General features: G+C 58.3%; 1 protein-coding gene across 1 annotated transcript; it reads left to right on the top strand.

Moving 5' to 3' along the window:
• The first annotated feature begins 3,311 nt into the window (after positions 1-3,311).
• On the top strand, positions 3,312-9,228 carry LOC127028628 (scavenger receptor cysteine-rich type 1 protein M130-like). Its single transcript, XM_050914347.1, is given in 8 exon segments — positions 3,312-3,335; positions 4,310-4,562; positions 4,649-4,963; positions 5,322-5,345; positions 5,348-5,635; positions 8,202-8,300; positions 8,723-8,806; positions 9,020-9,228. Coding segments are annotated over 8 exon segments (1,296 nt in total).
• Positions 9,229-20,146: the final 10,918 nt, after the last annotated feature.

The following is a 20,146-nucleotide window of genomic DNA, read 5'->3' as shown; positions in this document are numbered from 1 at the left end:
GGAGGGGAGATAGCTCCCGATAATGTCTAAAAAGGTGCTGCTGCTTCGATTGGTTCCTCCTGCAGCTGGGCTGGCATCTGCAGAGCTATATTGGCCTGCCATTGCTGTTGTCTCCGTGAGTCTCCGGGAGCTGCGACTGGGAGTGGGGCGCAGCAGGGCCGTGGAGGCAGGGCAGGAGGCTCAGGATGGGGACAGAGGAACTCCTGCCTCCTGTGCTGTGGCTACTCTTCTGGGTGCAGCTGTGCAGGGGTAAGTGCCGGTTCCCTTGTCCCACAGGCTGGAGCCAGCGGGCACCAGCAGGGTCATCGAGATTCCTCCGGGAATGCGGTTTCTTTTCAGGTGCCACTGAGGTGAGGGTCAGAAGGTGCTCAAGTCCATTGACCCGGTGCCTTTCCCTGTGCCTCTCTGGGTGGGAGAGGGTATTTCTGTTTTCAAGGCTCCTGTGTTTATGGCAACATGTGCCTGGCTGCATTTATAGACACGCCATCCTGGGGTACGCTTTTGGGGCTCCTTGTTCCTGAGCACTGTGCCCCTGGAGCTGGGGATGGCCCAGCTGGTGACAGCAGCACTCAGCGATCCCCAGGGCGCAACCAATCTCTGGGATGCCTCAGAGGGTTTGTGTGCTGCTCACTGCCCGCTGGCTCCAGGGGACCCTGGCCCCAGGAGGGTAGTTTGTACCCTAAAGAGAGAAGGGGACTGGGGCATCTGCACCCACAGAGGGAGAGGAGGGATGCCCACACTGCACAGGGACAGCACAGAGGGGAGAGGGCTTCCAGCCCGGTGCCTGTGAAATGGCCTGGGGCTCAGCGCTCTCCTGACTGATCCCATGTTGATTTTTGAAGCGGCTGCAGAGGTGAGGCTGGAGGATGGCGGAGGGCGCTGTGCTGGGAGAGTGGAGGTGAAACACCAGGGCCAGTGGGGCACCGTGTGTGGTGACTTCTGGGACATGGAGGCTGCTGCAGTGGTTTGTAAGCAGCTGAGCTGTGGATCTGCCCTCAAAGCTCATGACCAAGGACACTTTGGGGCAGGATCAGGCCCCATTTGGATGGATGATGTTGACTGTCGTGGCACCGAGTCTGCCCTGTCTGACTGCACACACAGATGGATGGGGTCAACACAACTGTGTTCACAGTGACGATGCTGGAGTGACATGTTCAGGTAAGGGGTCAGCCCGTTCCCTGTCTTTGGGGCTGGGACAGGGGAAGGGACCTGGCTGTGCCCTCAGGGAGAAACGAATGGATGCCAGAGCAGGGCCTGGTGGAGGGGGTCACAGTGGTGAGCTGGGACTGTCATTGCTGGTGTCGCCAGTCTCTGGGGAAAGAGCAATGGGAGCCCTCCCCGGGTGCCCACAGCCCACGCCGAGGTGGCTCAGCCCACCCTTGGTCAGTTCCTGGGGCTGGGAGATGAATGTCCCTCCCTGCCCCATGGTGTCTCTTGGTTCCCATCTTTCTCCTCCCACTCAGCCAGGACCTGTGTAGCATTGCCGGGGGCCGGGTCCCACCATGCCAGAGGCACTGAGAACTGCTCACGCAGCCACCAACAGCCCCAGGGAAGGGCACGAGATGGGCAGGGACTTTTGGGTTGTGCCCCCTGCCAGACACGAGTCCCTCAGCCTAAGCAAAGGGGATGTTCAGAGGGGAGGAGTGCTGGCCTTGGGCAGAAGAGCAGGGTGGCACGTGGCACCTCATCTCATTCCCAGGGTCACCCCGCGAGAACCAGCCTATGGCGACACGGCTCTGTGCAGGCAGTAATGACCTCTCCTGCCTACGCCAGCCCCTGGCTGCCCTGTGCCACAGGGGCTTTGCCAGCACTTGCACTATCCTTGGTGCCTGTCCTTGCACTGGGAGCTTATGTCAGCCCAGGGCTGCTCCACTGCCCACGCTCCTGCCCTCTGCCCGGCCATGGGACGGGGAGGTGTGTGCCTGGCAGTGCGCTCTGGCCCTGGCTGAGGACCTCCTTCCCTGGGCAGGCGCCAGAGCGGGGTGCTGGTACAGACACTGACTGCAGATACAGCCGTGCCATACCTGTATCCTGTGACATGTCCTATCTTACGGCAGTACCCCAAGAGCCTGAGATCCCCTGAGAGAGGGATGTGTTTCTGGCAGCTCCAAGGGGTTCCTCAGCCTGGCCCTGAGCTAGGTGGGCAGAGCAGGCTGCAGCAGCCAACAGCGCCTGGGCCTGTCTCCCTGGGCCCCAAGTGCTCCAGACGCTGCAGTGCCTGGGCCTGGTGCCAGGAAGCCCGAGCTCTCTTTTGCAGCGGCAGTTTATCTGAGCAGTGCCTGCAGCTGGGGGTTTGGGAGAGAAGCAAGCCCACAAGTGCTGTGCTGGTGTCTGAAGAATGGCAGGGGGTCCTTGGTGTGTTTTTGCCATCAGCATCCACTGGGAGCTGCCGGGGTGCTCGTGGGGCTCTGCCTGCAGCTGCCTTGAAGATGAGGTGGGACATGGGCATGTAACTGCCAGAGGGTACTGGGAACTCGCAGGGATCTTTCATTGCTCCAGGATTTGTCCGGCTGGTTGGAGGGGACAGCCCCTGCTCAGGACGCGTGGAGATCCACGACAGGGACCAGTGGAAAACTGTGTGTGACTCAGACTTTGGTCCCAAAGCTGCTGACGTGGTCTGCAGGGAGCTGCAGTGTGGCGTGGCCCTGCCCATCACTGAGGCAGCTCACTTTGGAGAAGGAGTCGGTCCCATCTGGGACAGAGAGCTGCAGTGTGTGGGGAATGAATCCTTTCTCATGTCCTGCCCCAAAGGATCCCCCAGGGACCGGCCCTGCACCCATGCTGCGCATGTCACCTGCACACGTAAGGACTCAGGGTGGGGTGTTACACACGGGGGGTGTGCTGGGGACGGGGGAGCAGGGCAGGGACTTTGCTGTGCTGAGTGTGAGGACAGGAGGGGTGATGTGGTTGTCTAGAGCCCTAAAGTCGTGCAGCAGGAGGAGAAAGGCAGGCTGTCCATTTGGCCTCTTCTCAAGCTCCCGAAGGAGCATCTGCCCCTACTAATCCTTCTCCGTCCCCAGAGTACACAAGGTTCAGGCTGGTGAACGGCAGCACGGCGTGTGATGGGAGGGTGGAGGTCCAGGTGCTGGGGACCTGGGGCACCCTCTGTGCCTCCCGATGGGACCTCTTGGATGCCCACGTTCTCTGTCGTCACCTCGACTGCGGGTTTGCTGAGTCCATTCCCAGAGGAGGGCATTTTGGGAGAGGAAGTGGCCCCGTCTGGAGAGACTCGTTCCACTGTGATGGGACTGAAGCCCACCTGGGACAGTGCCCAGTGACCACCTTGGGGGCCTCGCTGTGCTCCCACGAGAATGACGCTGCTGTCATTTGCTCAGGTGAGTGCTGGGTAAACACTGGATTAACTCCATTTTTCCCTTGGGAGTGACACGGCCACCCAAAGCAGGGGACTCTGTGGCAGCACCGGGGTGAATTTCTCCCTGGAGAAACTCTGAATTCCCCAGGGGCAATCTGGAGGGCTTAGGCTGCTCAGACCGACCCCTCTGCCACGGGACAGCTGGGGAGGACTGAAGAGGGGCAGGCGTCTCTGCCCCCCGGGGCGGCAGCTCAGCCCTGTGGCCACCGCCAGGCCTGGGCTCCTCTGCTCTCCTGCTGCGGGACAGGCCCAGAACAGGGCTTCAGGGCTCAGCTCCACCCCTCTGGCTGCAGACAGCCCTGTCTCAGCTCCACAGAGAGACCCGCAGAGCCTGATCCCACCACCCACAGGGGCTGCCCGACTGCCCCCAGCAGCAGCAGCAGCAGCAGCAGCAGACCAGGGGAGTGAGCTGTAGAGCTGGGCTGGGCTTTGCCCTGGCTTCTGGTCAGCACAAGTCCCAAACTTGTCCCGTTTCCTTGGAAAGGTCTTCCTCACTCTGCTCCCTTCCAGGGACACTGCTTCCCAGTCCCCCATCCCCAGGGATGCAGAGGGGCAGAGACGTGTGGGCTGAGGTTGGACAAGGCTTGTCCCAGCACTGCCCATGCCTGGGCCACCACCGGCTGCTGTTCCCTCCTGTGGGAGCTGCCCCACCTGCTTCAGCAGGGATGTATTGGGTGGCTCTGCCCTGCCAAGAGCAAAGCTGGTGTCTTGCTCGAGAAGGCTCAGGGACTGGGAAAGCAACCCGTGGAGCCCTCGCCCTGGAGCTCCAGGGTGCTGCAAGGGCACCAGAGCCTACAGACTTGCCACAGGTTTCTGGGGTCCCCGGTGCCATCAAGGGCTGGAGCATGGCTGCTCTCCCCAGGCTCAGCCAGCTCTGCATCCCTACGGCTGGTGGGTGGAGAGAGTCGGTGTGATGGACGTTTGGAGATCTTCCAGCATGGGATGTGGAGCAGAGTCCTGGATGACCAGTGGGACATGCAGGAGGCCAGCGTGGTGTGCCGGCAGCTGCAGTGCGGAAAGGCAGAGACAGCCTACACCTCCCTGAAGGCCCAGAGAGGGACGGGTCCTGTGGGGCTGCGAGGGGTCCGGTGCACAGGGCACGAGGCCAACTTGACTCTCTGCAACACCTCCCTGCCTGAGAGCGTGCTGGCAGCAGGGATTGCAGAGGACGTGGGGGCCGTTTGCTGGGGTGAGTGGCGCTGCACAGGCCCCCCAGGCTCTGGGCTGGGCGGGCAGCCGGCCCCTGATGGCTGCTGGGGTTTGTACCTGCTGCAGGGAGCCGACAGGTCCGGCTGGTGAATGGGCCCGGGCGCTGTGCGGGGAGAGTGGAGATCTACTACCAGGGCAGCTGGGGGACCATCTGCGATGACGGCTGGGACCTGCATGACGCCGCTGTCGTTTGCCAGCAGCTGGGCTGCGGAGGGGCGGTGGAGGCGGTTGGCTCCGCTCGGTTTGGGGAAGGCTCCGGTCAGATCTGGCTGGACAGCGTGAACTGCTCTGGGGCCGAAGCTGCTCTCTGGGACTGCCTGGCAGAGTCCTGGGGTCAGCACGACTGCTGGCACAAAGAGGACGCAGGAGTCGTCTGCTCAGGTCTGTGCTGGGAGCTGTGGTGGGACCCCAGTGCCCAGGGAGGCTGGCACGAGGTTGGAGAGCCAGCAATGGCCGAGGCTGTTCCTGGCTGCCTCTGAGCCCCTGCCTGAGCCCATCCTGGGGACGCCCACACACAGGTCCCCTCAGTCCCACCGAGGGTCCCTGGGGAGCTTAGCTGTCCCGAGGGTTAGCAGGAAGGGCAGGGCTGTCTGTCCATCAGGGACTTCTCTCTGCCCCTGGGTGCAAGGGGGACTTGCTGGCCATGCCTTTGCCTGGCTGAGGGCCTGCGCGTTGCAGGGGCATCCCTGCTCCCAGAGCCCCGGACCAGCTTGTTCCCCTTTGGGGCCTTTCCTACCAGAGTTCGTGGCCCTGAGGCTGGAGAACACGATGGCTGCTCTGGGCGCCTGCAGGTTTTCTACAACGGGACGTGGGGGATTGTTTGCTCCAACTCAATGACTCCCAAAACGGTGTCGCTGGCATGCAAGTTGCTGGGCTGCGGGGACAGAGGGTCCCTGGAAACACGCCTGCCCTCTGGCAAGGTGTCTGGCCCTGCCTGGCTGGATCGCGTGGAGTGTGGGGAGAGAAACAACTTTTTCTGGCAGTGTCCCTCCACTCCCTGGGACCCACAGTCGTGCGATGACCTGCGAGATGAGACCCACATCACCTGCAATGGTAATTCTGAGCTAGCCAGGCACCAGCATCCCCCAGCCCCTGCTCGCTGCTGGGCATTGTCAAAAGCAGAGACAGAGCCCACAGGGGCTTTTACTTTACGTGCCAGACCCTGCTGCTGCTGGTGGCACAAACGGGACTTCAGCTCTCAGAGCCCCACACATTCACCAGCAGTTGCCAGCCAGGCTCCCAGCAGAGCCCAGGGGGAGGCAGGCAGAGGTGTCTGCAGGCAAGGTCTCAGAAGAGACCAGCCAGGGCTCCCAGGAGCATCCCCTCCATGGACACCCTCCTGCTGCTCTGTGAACCAGGGGCCCTTTGGGGCTGAGCAGTCAGGGTCCCCCACATTGCCATGCGTGTTCCCTGAATGACCGGGATTCAGCTGCTGCCGTGAGTGAGGTGGCACAGGGAGGTGCGAGCAGAGCTCAGCCCCACTCTCTGCTGCACGACACCCCTGCAGCAGCCCCTTCACCACAGCATTTCCTTCTGCAGGGAGAGGGCCAGAAACACCCCCGACCCCAATGGCAGCGTGCCCCAACACCACGAGCTGCACAGGTAGCTGCTCCTCTGCGTGCCCCTCTCACCTGGCAGGGCTCTGTCTGCTGTCCTGGTGCCATGGGAGGTCTCTGCCTTCTCCAGACAGGGAGAAGATTCGTGCCGTGGGAGGAGAGAATGGGTGCTCGGGCAGAGTGGAGGTCTGGTACCGTGGCTCCTGGGGGACAGTGTGTGACGACTCCTGGGACATGCAGGATGCTGAGGTGGCATGCAGGCAGCTGGGCTGTGGCCCCGCAGTGTCTGCTCTGGATGAGGCTGCATTTGGGGAGGGACAGGCCCCATCTGGCTGGAGCAGGTGGAGTGCCGGGGTACAGAGCCATCGCTGCAGGACTGCTGGGCCCGGCCTGGAGACAGTGGTGCCTGCCGGCATAAGGAGGACGCTGGTGTGCGCTGCTCCGGTGAGCGGCAGGGCTGGGACCTCTCACGGGGGTATTGGTAAGGAGCCGGGGCAGGCGTTTTCCCCACTGGGTCCCAGAATGGCCCCAGAGCTCCTGAGAGCCAGACCATCCCTGCAGAGCATGGGAGCCTGGTGCCAAGTGGGCAGCAGCCTCTGTGGGGCTGGATGTCCTCCGGCCTCTGCCCACAGGGCTCTGCAGCCCCCAGGGCCACCTCCCAGGCTACCTGCACCATACTGCCCACAGCCCAGAGCAGGGCCCTGGGCTCTGTCCCGGCCACCCTGACCAGCTCCGCAGGAGGGGCAATTTGGGTGGGATGTGTCAGGGATGTCTGCGCAAACCACCACGCAGACACACACACACACGGCGTGTCAGAGAGGAGGCTCCCTGGGACCCTCACACCCACCCTCTGAGCCCAGCTCTCCTTCTCCTCCTCTGCAGCTGCACCCAGGACAGCAGCACCAACCCCCCGAGCAGGTAACCTGTCCTCCCCACCAGCACTGGGTCTTCTCGGGGCCAGGCTGTGACCCACAGCCAGAGGGAAGGGGCTACTTGCCAGGGTGTGAAAATCCCAGGAGGAGGCATCGGGGGTACTTGTTGGGGGGTTGGGGAGGGCTGTCATTTACCCAGTAGGGTGAGAGCTACCCCATCACTCTTGCCCCGGGGTCCCTTACCCCCACTGTAATGGGGGTCAGGATGGGTATGTCCTGGCCCCCCACCTCTCCCTGCCCTGGTGCTGCCCTTTCTGTCTTCCTGCCATGCAGATCCCACCCGGGACCGTCCAGCTGGCAGCAGGAGAGTCTCATTGCCCGTCATCATCTGCATCATCCTGGGAGCCCTTCTCTGCCTGCTCCTGGCCCTCTTGGCTGTGCAAAGCGCCAGGGCTGGGCGTAGAGGTGGGTCCTTTCCCTGAAGTCCTGGGCCAGGATGCCACCTGGCAAAGCCAGGGGTGCCGTTGGGTGTCAGTGAGTGGTACAGGCAGAGCTGGGGGGACAAGTGTGTGCTGCCTGCTGTCCCATATACTGTCCCATTGACTGCCTGACCAGCAGAAAGAGCTCCAGACACCGGGAGAGTTAGGGATGGGGCAGGGAGAGAAATGGCAGAGCTGGGCTGGGGGAGGTGGGAGCAGAGGAGAGACAGGCGAGGACGTGCCACTGGCAGCCCTCTGGGCAGCGCTGGAGAGGGCTCTGGGTCAGGTGAGATGCCAGGAGGAGCGCAGGGCAGCAGGGTCCATCCCCGTGGTTTCAGACCTCCAGGCTGTTCCTCCATCCAACCCTGACCTCCCCCCAGCAGGGCAGGGCTGTGCTATGGATCCATGGGTCAGAGCGGGGGCAGCTCCAGGAGGAGGGGAAAGGTGGGAGCTACTCCAAGCTCAGCAGCAGGGAGCTGACGCAGGGGCCAGAGGGGCAGAACAGCTATCTCTGAGGAGATACTGTGAGGGCGTTGCTGCCCCAGACCATCTCTATGGGGACATTGCCCTCACTGAGGCAGTAGCGGTGACTGGACAGCACAGCGCGTCTGTGCTGTGGGGACAGCCCTGGGCTGGCCCAGGGCTGGGGGAGCAGAGTGGGGTTGCGTCCCCTCTCTGCCCATCTCTGGGCCAGCCATGCTTCTGTCTGCAGGTTCTGAGAGAGCTTGGGAGCCTTTTCCTGAGGCCGTGTACGAGGAGATCGCTTACAGCCCAGCGGGGGAGAAGCAGGAGAGGTTCAGCGCTCAGGTGGGTGTGGGTTCTTCCCAGGGGCCACATCTGCAGGGCTCTTTCCACTGGCCCCCATTCCAGACTGACCCCCTGCAGCCCCCTGGCCCTGGGGCGCTGGGCCATGGGGGTCTGTGGGGAGAGCAGCCAGGTCCTGGGCCCAGGAGTGAAGCTTCCTCCCCACCAGCTCTGCCCATCCCAGCTGGGGACAGCCCCTCTCTTCCTGCCCCTGCACCCCATCTGACACCCGAGGGGTGAGGGAAGGGGCTGTCCCGGGGCATCTCTGGGAGCCCCTTTGAGACAGGGTGGTCCCAGGGGAGCAGGGTGAGTCCTGAGCCCTCCTCCCCACACAGCCCTGGTTCCCTGGGTCCCCCGTCCCCAGCAGCACTGACCACAAGGCAGGTCAGCAGAGCGCACTCCCATGACACCTGCTGCGCCTCTCTCCAGGCTCCTATTCAGAGGGGTCCCTGACCAAGCTGCAGCCGTACCCTGGGGACAGCAAGGAGGAGGATGGTCCAGGGCCAGCACCAGGTAATGGGGGGTAGGAGGGGGTTGATCTCCCTGCAGACATGTGATGGACAGCAGTGTCACTGAGTGTCACCGTCAGAGTTGGGGAGGACGTGGGGGGGGTCTCCTGTGGTGCTGCCAACACCAGTGTCTCAGCCCTGTGTCCCTGTGCATCCTCCCATCCTCTGCTCTGCAGAATGCATCTTCTCACTGTCACCAGCTCCCCTCTCCTTTCAGACATCCCTGTTCTGCCCGGAGGTGACCCAGTGGATGGCTATGATGATGCCAGGGAGGTTTCTGACCCTGGGGAGGATCCCGTGTCTGGACAGGGAGACTGGGAAATGCCCAGGGTGCCAGAGGAGGAGCAGGGCCCAGAGATGCACCTGGAGGTGAGAGGGAAAGAGAGCGCTGCCGGTTCCTGGGGTGCCATCCCTGGTGCCGGATGAATTGCTGCTGTACTGAGAGCCCAGCCTCCTGGGACAGGGGAACCTGCTCCGGGAGTTTTCTTTTGGGGGGACCAGGGGTTGGAGAGGGAGGTGAACATCTCAGGACTGGTGAGGAGAAGGGAGGAAGGTGATGTACAGACCAGGAGGGGCACCCCATGGGGTGAACGTGCAATCGCCTTCCTTGCTGCTGGCAGGGGCAAACCTGTGCTCCCAGAGAAGTGCTGGTGCCCCTGGAGCTAAGGGAGACGCCTGGTCCCTGTCCCCAGAGAGCATGGGCTATGACGATGCTGAAGAGGTGTCTCTGGCACATCCCCCTGAGGACACAAAGGCTGTGACACCGGAGCTCGGGTGCACAGCAGTCCCGGAGCCCCAGGCCAGGAGAGCCGGTCCCTGCCATGGGGCTGGGTGCAGCCAGGAGGGAGGAGATGTCTGTGCAGCTGGGAGAGCTGTGAGCACCAGGGAACCATCTCCCTTTAACCACGGGCAGCAGAAACCACCTGGAGTTTCCTCTATTTTTATTCCCATGTTTATGCTGTGCATCCATATCTGTTCTTATTAAAATCTCTGGGGGCTTTGACCCAGAGCTGGTGCTTGCCTGCCCAGGGGTCGGGGTGTGTCCCTGAGGCTGATCGCGTGGGAGCAGAGCACAAAGACATGGCAGTGGGGAAGGGGCACGTCTCAGGGACAACCGACCTGGGTTCAGGCTTTGTGGCTGCAAGAGCCCATGGTCCCTGGGGAATATTTCTGCTGACGGAGACATTTCCATCCTGCAGCCACAGTTTCCAACAAAAATGGCTCTCTGCCAAGTTCCCATGATGCACCCAGTGGGAGCGCCCATCTCCTCACCCTGGGGTTTCCAGCTGCTCTTTCCCCAGGCCCTGCCTGGGCCACGCTGGTCCCACAGTGCAGAGGCCACACCAGCTGCCATGTCAGGGTGAACCCTGGGCTATGGTCCCACAGATGTGAGCCATAAGGTGCCCACAGTGCCCTGAACACCCCAGCCAGCCCCAGGGGGGATCATGGCCTGTGGATCACCTCCCACAGTGGTTAGGAGGCAGCTCTGCTCCCCACTGCCCCGGCACAGGGTGCAGAGCCACTTCCTGGGACACACTGGGACTGGGATTCCCTCTCCTCTGGCTCTGCCGGGACCCCAGTCTCCATGGGCTGCTCCTGCTGCCCTGGGCCCTTGCAAACCCCAAGCACTCTTGTCACAGCTGCAGAGCTGCCTTCTTCCTGGGCAGGGGCTGTAAGGCCCACAGCAGCCCTGGGACCCCCTCCTCTTGCTGCACTCCAGCCCCCACCCCTGCCCTCCTGCTGCCTCGCAGGTACCAGAGGGATGGGGGCACCTTTCCCCCAGTGCTCTTGGAGGGCCAGGGGGATGGAGGAAGGATGCTTTTGTGCTGCAAGCCCAAAGCCGTGGTTCAGCCCCTGACCTGGAGAAGGGCCCATCCAGGAGGATGCTCACATGGGCACATGGCCATGGCAGAAGAGATTTTCTGTCCCTCCCCTAAAGCAGGTGCTGCTGGGAGCTGAGTCAGGGTCCCTCTCCCTCAGCTGGGGCTTTCACCTGCCCCAGCACCCCTGGGCAGAGAAACCTCTCACACAGGGGGTGGGTGGCAAGGAGGGTTTGACACTAGGGCAGGACCTGGCTGGGGAGTCAGGGCAAAAGCACCCCCTGGAGATGCCGGGGATCAAACCCGGGACCTCCCACATGCAAAGCGGGTGCTCGGCCACTGGGCTCCATCCCCTTGACGCTGCCAGCAGGAGACACTCTCCTCCATCGTGTATCTATGACAAGTACAGTCCTGTTGTCCCCTGGCTGCCCAGGGCCCCTCTGCAGAAAACAGCCCTTGAATCCTTCTGAGACGGGGGAAGTTGGGACTGCCTCTCTGCTGGGGTCTGAGCCTGGCCCAGGGCTGCACTGCAGAGTGCTGCCCCTTCAACATCTCTGCAGGGCGATGGGGCAGGATGAGGCTCTTGCTGCAGGTGCTGCTCCCATGCTCTGGCCCACTCCAGGGTGTTTTGATGGAGAAGAGAAAACCCCTTCCCCTGAGCCTCCTCTGCCACCCAGGGCAACAGCCCTCTGTGGCACATCTGTCCCAGCTCCACAGCAAGAACAATGCAACAGAGTGAGGGAAATGCCCTCCCTGGGGCGAGGTGCCCCCAGGCTCTGGTGGCACTCCAGGGCATGCGGTGGAGGGGACACGGGAGCAGAAACCTCACTCCCCCTCCTCCAGGCACTGGGCCTCCCTCTGCACTCCTCTGCCCGCAGCTTCCCTGGAGGTGGGGTGAAGGGCAGGCTTCCATCTCCATGGGGCTGGGGGTGTGGGCTGGGCTCAGGGACCTTCCAATTCTTTCAGCACTGAGGACTGTCCTGACGGCAAAGCTGTGCCCCGGGACAGCCCTGGCTGGGGTCTCCGTGGCAGGGTGGGTGAGCATGTCCAGCTGTTAACTCAAAGGATGGTTTGATCACAGGCAGGGATGGTGTCCTCGTGGTGGTACAGCTGGGGCAATTGTGTTGCCCAGTGCCACAGATTTTTGGCTGCTGAGCCCCTGCCTGGCAGAGAGGGTTTGGGGGAATCAAAACCAGACCACAGTCACCGTGAACTTCTGGAGTGGTCGAGTGGATGTCGTGGTTTAGCCCCAGCCAGCACTAAGCAGCATGCAGCTGCTCGCTCACTCCCCCCATCCAGTGGGATGGGGAGAGAGAATCGAAAAAAAGTAAAACTCATGGTTGAGATAAACACAGTTTAATAGCACAGAAAGGAAAAGAAATAATAATAGTAATAATGATGATGATAATAATAATAATAATAGTAAAATGACAATAATAATACTAGAAGAATTAGAATATACAAACAAGTGATGCACAATGCAATTGCTCAGTTAGTCCCTGAGCAGCGATCTGCCCGTCCCAGCCAACTCCCCCAACTCCCTCCAGTTTTTGTACTGGCATGACATCATATGGTATGGAATATCCTTTTGGCCAGTTTGGTCAGCTGTCCAGGCTGTGTCCCCTCCCAACTTCTTGTGCCCTGTCATGGTTTAAGCCCAGCTGGCAGCAAAGCACCACGCAGCCGCTTGCTCACTCCTCCCCCAGCCGGGATGGGGAGGAGAAAATACAGCAAAAAAAGCTCATGGGTCGAGACAAGGACAGGGAGGATCACTCACTCATTTAATGGTCACAGGCAAACAGACTCGATTTTGGGGAAAATAAACCAATTTAATTTGTTAACAACCAAATCAGAGTAGAATGATGAGAAATAGAACCATTATCTTAGAAACACACCTTCCCCCCGCCCCTCCTTACTTCCCGGCTCAGCTTTGCTCCCGATACCTCTACCACATCCTCCCCAGTGGCGCAGGGGGCCGGGGAATGGGGGTTGCAGTCAGTTCGTCCCACATTGTCTCTGCCGCTCCTTCCACAGGGGGAGGGCTCCTCACACTCTTCCCTTGCTCCAGCGTGGGTCCCTCTCCAGGGTCAGCCCCCCATGATTTTCTCCAACTCAAGTCCTTTCCATGCACTGCAGTCCTCCGTAAACTGCTCCAGCGTGGGCTTCACCACAGAGTCACGGCCTTTTCTGGGCCCAGCCACCTGCTCCTCCGTGGGGTCCTCCACGGGCTGCAGGGGAATCTCTGCTCTGCATTAACCCTTCATGGGTTGCAGGGGACAGCCTGCAGCTCTCACCAATGGGCTGCAGGGAATCTCTGCTCCGGAGCGCCTCCTCCCTCTCCTCCATCTTCACTGACCTCGGTGTCTGCATGGCTGTTTCTCTCACGTCCCACTCCTCTTCCTCACTGGAGCTCCTCTTCTTCATGCCATCTTCTTCTTCCTCTCCTGCTCTCTTACTAACTACTACTGCTGCTGCTGCTGCTGCTGCTGTTCCCCCTCCTCCTCCTCCTCCTCCTCCTCCTCCTCCTCCTCTCCTCTTCTTCTTTCTCTCCATCTTACTCTCACCACCCCCTGAGGAGTTTTTTTTTCCCTTCTTAAATACGCTATCACAGAGGCACAAACACCTTGCTGATTGGCTCGGCCTTGGCCAGAGCGGGTCCAGGTTGGAGCCAGGGAAGCTTCTAGCAGCTTCTCAGAGGAGCCACCCCTGTAGCCCCTCCCTCGCTACACAAACCCAGCACACCCCTCCAGCCTTCTTGCTGGCTGGGCATGGAGAAGCTCCAAAGTCCTTGGCTCTAGTATAAACACTACTTGGCAACAACTAAAAAATCAGTGTGTTATCAAGATTATTCTCCTACTAAATCCAAAACCACTGCACTATACCAGCTACTAGGAAGAAATTAACTCTATCCCAGCTGAAACCAGGACAGTGGAGTTACGGGGATGGACTGCTCGTCTATTCTTGCTTTGCACACATGGCCCCAAAGCCCATCCTCAGCAATTTGCTGAAGAAAAACCTAGAAGGACTCTTTTGGAGCAGCGATGGTCCTGCAGGCACTGTCCCTGCAGCCAAGCATTTTCAAGCTCCTGCTCAAAGCTGGCAAGACGGTAACCTTGCTTGGACAGACAGTGTCTCCGTCTCCTCTCCTGTCACTTGCACTCAGTCCAAAGCCAAACTCTCTGGAGGTGCATCCCTGGGGAGCTGGCTATGGGGCAGCAGAAGTGCATGGGGTTAGAACATGCATGTTTCTGTGGACTGTAGTTCCAGTATGTGCCATTCCTTGGCCTGACTGGTTGACTGCGGAGAGGCTGAGACTGGAGATGGAGGAGGATGTGCTGGATCACAGTTGTCACTGTGCTCCTGATGGGCGAGCAGGGTTCCGTAGCAGCAAGAGGTTGCAAGAGGGGAGCCCAGCAGCTTGTTGGAGCTCCCGAGCAGGTCTTTCTTCCTCTGGGCAGGGACTGATGGCTGTGAGGGGCTGCAGCTGGTCTGGACAGTCCGTCTAGTATGTGAGGATATTGCGTATGGAAATTGGGACAGTTGAGACGCTTGTGCTGTGAGCCGTGGGTCTGGTGCTGAGAGGATGGAGAACACAGAAGCCTGTGTGACAATCAGGAAACGCAGAGGGAGGTAAACTTGGAGAGTAAAAACGATGTCCAATGGTTGAGCTGGGGCTGTTTGGAAGTCACGATATGACAGTTGGTGACCTTCCATGCTAGACCCCAGGGGAGCCACCGCTGGCATTTCTGTCCCGACCCGTGCCCTTGCAGCAGGGGGACTGATGCAGAGGGATGTTCATGTGGGCCCCAGAGGGGTCCCCCCGTGCTGCGTGTCTCCCTGCTGATGCCCAGAGAGGAGCATGTCTGTGTTTCATCAGACATTGGAGCAGGGAGGCAGAGGGGGCCAAGAAACTCTGCTCAGGACAGCACGTGACTGAACAAATCTGAGCCAATGCACCACAGGGGACCATCCTCAGCACGTTTTGTCAGCTGTCCTTGGCACATCAGAGGTCTTGCTGTGACAGATCTCTGGAGGGAGGATGCTGCCATTCAGGCCTCAGCTCCAGGAGTGCCTCTCCCTGAGTCTGGGGGTCGGTGGCCTCCCCCATGGGCAGTACGCTCTGCTCTGGGAACTGAGGCCCAGGTGAAGGAGGTGTGTGAGGACGGAGCAGCCTGTGCACACGGAGAATGGCAAAGAGAAGAGAGACAGGCTCTTTGCAGAAACTCCGCAAAGGAGACATCCCAATTGCTGTGGAGCAGGGAAGGAGGGACAGCTGGAAACCACCCAAAGGAGACTGAAAGGAGAGTCCTGCCCAGGGAAGGCTGGGGACTTGTGGTGCTGGAGGAAGGCTCCTTCTAAAGCTGCAGATCTGCAGCCGCAGAGCGGGGACACTGCTCTGGCAAGAGGGGAAAGAGCAAGCAGGCTGGAAGAAGGCAGAAAGCCTCTGCAAAAAATCTAAGGGAGAAAACCTCTGCTGCAACCCAGGGTTGAACCAGGAACCTTTAGCTCTTCAGCCTAATCCTCTCCCAGCTGAGCTACTTCACCCCGCCCTGCCCTGCCACCAGCAGCCTTGTCCCTGTGCCACCCATGCCAGGCCAGAGGCTGACACACACGAGGAGTGAACCTTAGGGAGGTTCTGCAAAGGCTGAAGGTGGAAGAAGCGCGGGGCTGGTGGAGACCTTATCTCCTTCCCCATGGAAGGCTCCCCACCCTTTTTTCCCTGGCTCCACTTCACTCCTTCGTTCCCAACTCTTCTCCTCCTCCCCTGAGCAGACAGGGGGATGGGGAATGGGGTTGTGGTCAGTCCATAACAGTTCCTCTCTGCTACTCCTTCATTCTAACACTTTTCCCATGGGGTCCCTCCTACGGGCTACAGTCTTCGAGATAAACCTGCTCCAGCATGGGCTCTCCTCAAGCCACCGTTCTCTCAGGAAATATCCAATGTCTCCAGTGTTGGTCCTCCACAGACTGTAGGGATTACCTCTTCACTGTGGTATATTCCCATGGGCTGCAGGAGACTGTCTGCTCTGGCACCTGGCAGCACCTCCTCCCACCTTCTTCACCAGCCTTGTGTTTGCAGGGCTGTTTCTCACACTTCTTTCCCCTCTCTCCTCTCCCACTCTAGCAGTTGTGTCCTTTCTTAATAGCTGTCACAGAGGTTCCACCAGCTTCATTGATGGGCTTGGTTTTGGCTGTGGTGGGTCCATTTTGGAGCCCGCTGGAACCAGCTCTGTCTGGCACGGAGGCAGCCCTGGTCTCTTCTCACAGAGGCCACCTCTGCAGCCCCACTGCTACCAAAACTTGGACATGGACACCAAGACACAGTGTAAAGTTTTGCCTTGCTAAATGACGTCCCCTGCTCTTCCCTCCTCAACAAATAACATTTACTCGCTGGGGAGGAAGAGAGAGAACAGGGAAGGCCTTGACTGATGCTGTGCAAACATGGTTCAGCAATAGCTCCAACACTGGCCTGTCATCAACACTGTTTTGGTCACAAATCCCAAACATAGCTCCATACGGGCTACTATGAAGAAAATGAACTCCATCCCAGGCAAACCACTACAATGTGCCTGGAAATAGTTACCAGGATTCGCTGCTCTATCACCCTCCAGGGAGAGAGGTGAGGCTGACTGGCCTGTAGTTCCCCGGCTCCTCCTTCTTGCCCTTCTTGAAGATAGGAGTGACATTTGATTTCTTCCCATCTCTGGAGGGCTGTATTGTGTGCCCACCTGAACTGAGGCAAGAGGAATCCCACCACTGTGGGTTTGTGGCAGGCATGGGAGCTGAGTCCCTGTGATGGATGCACGCAACGCCTTGACCAAACTAGTGGTAGTTTGGTTCAGGCTCCAAAGGAGGTAAAGGCCTGGGTGTAACCAGGCCAAGAACTTCTCTAGTTCCAGTCTATTCTGAAAACTCACCAAGGAACAGAGTGACATGGTGAGCATTGATGCATCAGGCTTGGAAACTGGAACACCGATGACGCGATTAACACATGAACAGCAGGTGGTTCCTCCAAGGCTCATTTATCAAGGAGCAAAGAAAGTTGTGGTACAAGGAGTCTCATGCATACCTTTTCCATCACATGTAATTTGACTACGAGCCAACCACTTTATTCCATAAATATGACAGCCTAAGTGAGCCTTCTTTGAGCTCTCCCTGCTAAGCAGCTGGCTGCGTGGCAGTGATCTCCCCTTGAGCTGGGACACCTCTCAAGGTTGCTCCTCGAGGCAGAGAGACCTCTTAACAACTGCAGATCTTTGGTAAGTGACCGATATCACGCATAACCTTGTATTAGAGTGCACTAAGATTTGTATTGGTAACTTTGATTTTGTCGTGGTAACTTGGCATCATTGTTATATCCTTTATGCAGTAAGTCATACAGTGAACCCTGCCATCAAACTTGTTAAGTTTCAATAAAAGCACTTTTGCTGATACCTCTGGCAGTGGTTCTTAAAGCGGCTAAATCACCCATCCATGCCAAATTGGTGTAGTCAGCAGGATTCTAAATCAGGATCTGTGACAGACCTTATTGCAGCCATAGAATATCTAAAGGAGGCTTATGAGATGGAGAGAGACTTTTTACCAAGACCTGTAGTGATAGGACAAGGTAACGGTTTAAATAAAAGAGGGTAGATTTAGATTGGCCATAAGAAGAAAGTTTTGATGGTGAGGGTGGTGAGACACTGGAACAGGTTACCCAGAGAGGTTGTGGATGCCCCATCCCTGGAAGTGTTCAAGGCCAGGTTGCATGGGGCTTTGAGCAACCTGATCTAGTGGAAGGTGTCCCTGCCCATGGCAGGGGGGTGGAACCAGATGATCTTTAAGGTCCCTTCCAACCCAAACCATTCTATGATTGCATGATTCTATGATCTGGAGACTTTCTTGGGTTGCTTAAAGAAGGCTTGGTCCACTTCCTTACCCTGGTTGCAGGTTCTTCCTCTCCCACCAGGATGCCATACTAAGTGGCCTCTCCTCTCACCCTCACCCACAAGGGCTCACCCAACCTGTTGCATGTCCCATAGAGGAGCTCCATACATAGGACAAGCTCCTTCAGATGGAGGGCATCCCCCTTCCCACCTGCCGCTCCTCAACAGCCCCTATGCACCATGGCAGCACCACTGGGAGCTGTCCCACCACCCCTCGCCATTTATTCCATGTCAAAAGTCTATAGTGGCACATGGGACTGCAGCTCCTCCTCTCTGTGCCCCAGGCTGAGGGCATTGGTGCACGTTTGGGCTGCATCACCTCAGCTGTGGCACTGGGGACAAGCTCAGACTCGTCACAGGCAAACCCAGTACCAGGTGCCCAAGACCCAAGGTATGCAAATGCTGTGCTTGAGACCAGAGACATGCTGGAGGGGGTGGCAGATGGCAATGTGAAGGCACAGAAAGAGGAAACGCTTCTCTCCCCAAGGCCAGGGAAAGCAGGGCTGGGCTCTGCTGTCTGCGGTGTCTCTGCAGCCCCTGAGGGTCTGTGGTAGAGGTGAAGCTGATGTCAAGGAAGGACAGATGCTGCTGAAAATGTCTTTGGGTGTGGACATCCTGTGATCCAGGAACACTGTGAAAATCCTTGGACGGTTCCTTGATTGTATCATCAAATGAGTCGGCTTTAAGAAGAACCTGCAGAGTTTGGGAGGAGGCAAATGAGCGGAGATCCCGGTGTGATGTGCTTCCTGTTCATGAACTGCCCTGCATCGACTGGGTGGAGGTGGGTCAGACCCTGCCTCATTGCAGTGGTGGGATTCAGTCGCCGGCCAACAGACACGGGTTCACTCAGACATGCCATCTGGAGTGTCTGTCTCACACCCACTCTGCACGCGGATGCCTTTCCCGTAGGTCCTGTGCGGTCCCTGCCAGCCACATGCAGTTGTGCTGGACAGCCCTGGCATCTCGCAGAGCACTACAGACCTGTATTTGGCCATAGAGTAGTGTTGGTTTAACCCCAGCCAGCAGCTAAGCACCACGCAGCGCTCACCTCCCCCTCCCAGTGGGATGGGAGGAGGATCAGGAAAAAAAAAGTAAAACTCCTGGGTTGAGATAAGAGCAGTTTAATAACTAAAGTACAATAAAAATATGCTAACTAATAATAATAAAAAATAATAATAATAATTAGTAATAAAATAATATAACAAAAAAGAGAGAAATAAAACCCAAGAAAAGACAAGTGATGCACAATGCAATTGCTCACCACCCACTGACCGATGCCCGAGCAGCATCTGCACCTCCTGGCCAACTCTCCCGTTTATATACTGGGCATGATGTTCCAGGTATGGAATATCCCTTTGGCTAGTTCAGGTCATGAGCTGCCCCGGCTATGCTCCCTCCCAGCTTCTTAGTGCACCTGCTTGCTGGCAGAGCATGGGAAACTGAAAAATCCTTGGCTTAAGATAAGCGCTACTTAGCAACAACTAAAACATCAGCGTGTTATCAACATTATTCTCACACTAAATCCAAAACCCAGCACTGTACCAGCTACTAAGAGAGAATTAACTCTGTCCCAGCCGAAACCAGGACACATCCCCCATTGCCTAACCTATTGCAGGGCAGCTGCTCAACTTAATGGCCAAATACAGGCCTGTGGTGCTCCCTCAGATGCCAAAGCTGCCCAGCACAACTGGAGCGTACGGCTGGCTGGGCAGTGCAGGACCGACAGGACAGCTATCACCATTCAGAGCTGCTACATAACAGACAGCCCAGGGCATCAAGAAGATTGGCATGTGTGAGTGAGAGACTGAATGCCACCACTGCAGTGAGACAAGGTCTGTCCTATGTCTATCCAGTAGATGCAGGCAGTGTATGAACACGAGGCACACCACAGCAGGGTCTCCACTCATGTGCCAACCCTTTCAAATGCTGCTGATTCTTCTTACCCCCACCCTTTATTCACCACCTTGGTGATACAATCACGGAATAGGTGAATGATTTTCACAGTGTGCCCGGCTAACAGGATGTCCAGCAAAGGACATTTTCAACAGCAACTTGTCCTTCTGAAGGAGATCAGCTTCACCTCTACCACAGGCCCTCTGGGCTGCAGAGACACTGCAGACAGCAAAGTCCTCTCCTGCCAGGACTGCACAGTCCAAACCTGTTTCTTTCTGGCATTGGGGAGCACAGGGTTTGACACTGTGTGGGCACCTCGTTTCATCCTTGCATTGCCATCCATCCACTCCAGCATGTCTCTGCTCTGAAGGAAACTCTTTGCTTGCACAGGATCTTGGGTGCAAGACCTGTGATAAGTCTGAGGTTGGCGCTGGCACCAAGCTGAGGGGCTGCAGCCCAAAGGTGCACCAATGGCCTCAGCATGGAGCACAGAGAGGAGGAGCTGGAGCCCCGTGTGCTGTCACAGAGCTGTGAAATTGATGTAATGCCTGCTGAGGTGTGGTGGGACAGGTGAGAAACCTTGAGGTGCTGTGATGGAGGATACAGGCTCTTGAGAAAAGACAGGTGGGGAAGATCAGGAGGGGGATGCCCTCAGTGTGAGGGAGCTGCCTGCATGTGTGGAAGTCCTCCATGGGACAGGCAGCA

Source organism: Gymnogyps californianus, unplaced genomic scaffold, assembly GCF_018139145.2.
Source record: "Gymnogyps californianus isolate 813 unplaced genomic scaffold, ASM1813914v2 HiC_scaffold_38, whole genome shotgun sequence".
In the NCBI taxonomy this organism is placed as follows: Eukaryota; Metazoa; Chordata; class Aves; order Accipitriformes; family Cathartidae; genus Gymnogyps; species Gymnogyps californianus.
The sequence above is the reverse complement of the archived record's forward strand: the minus strand, read 5'-3'. Positions and strand labels throughout refer to the sequence as shown.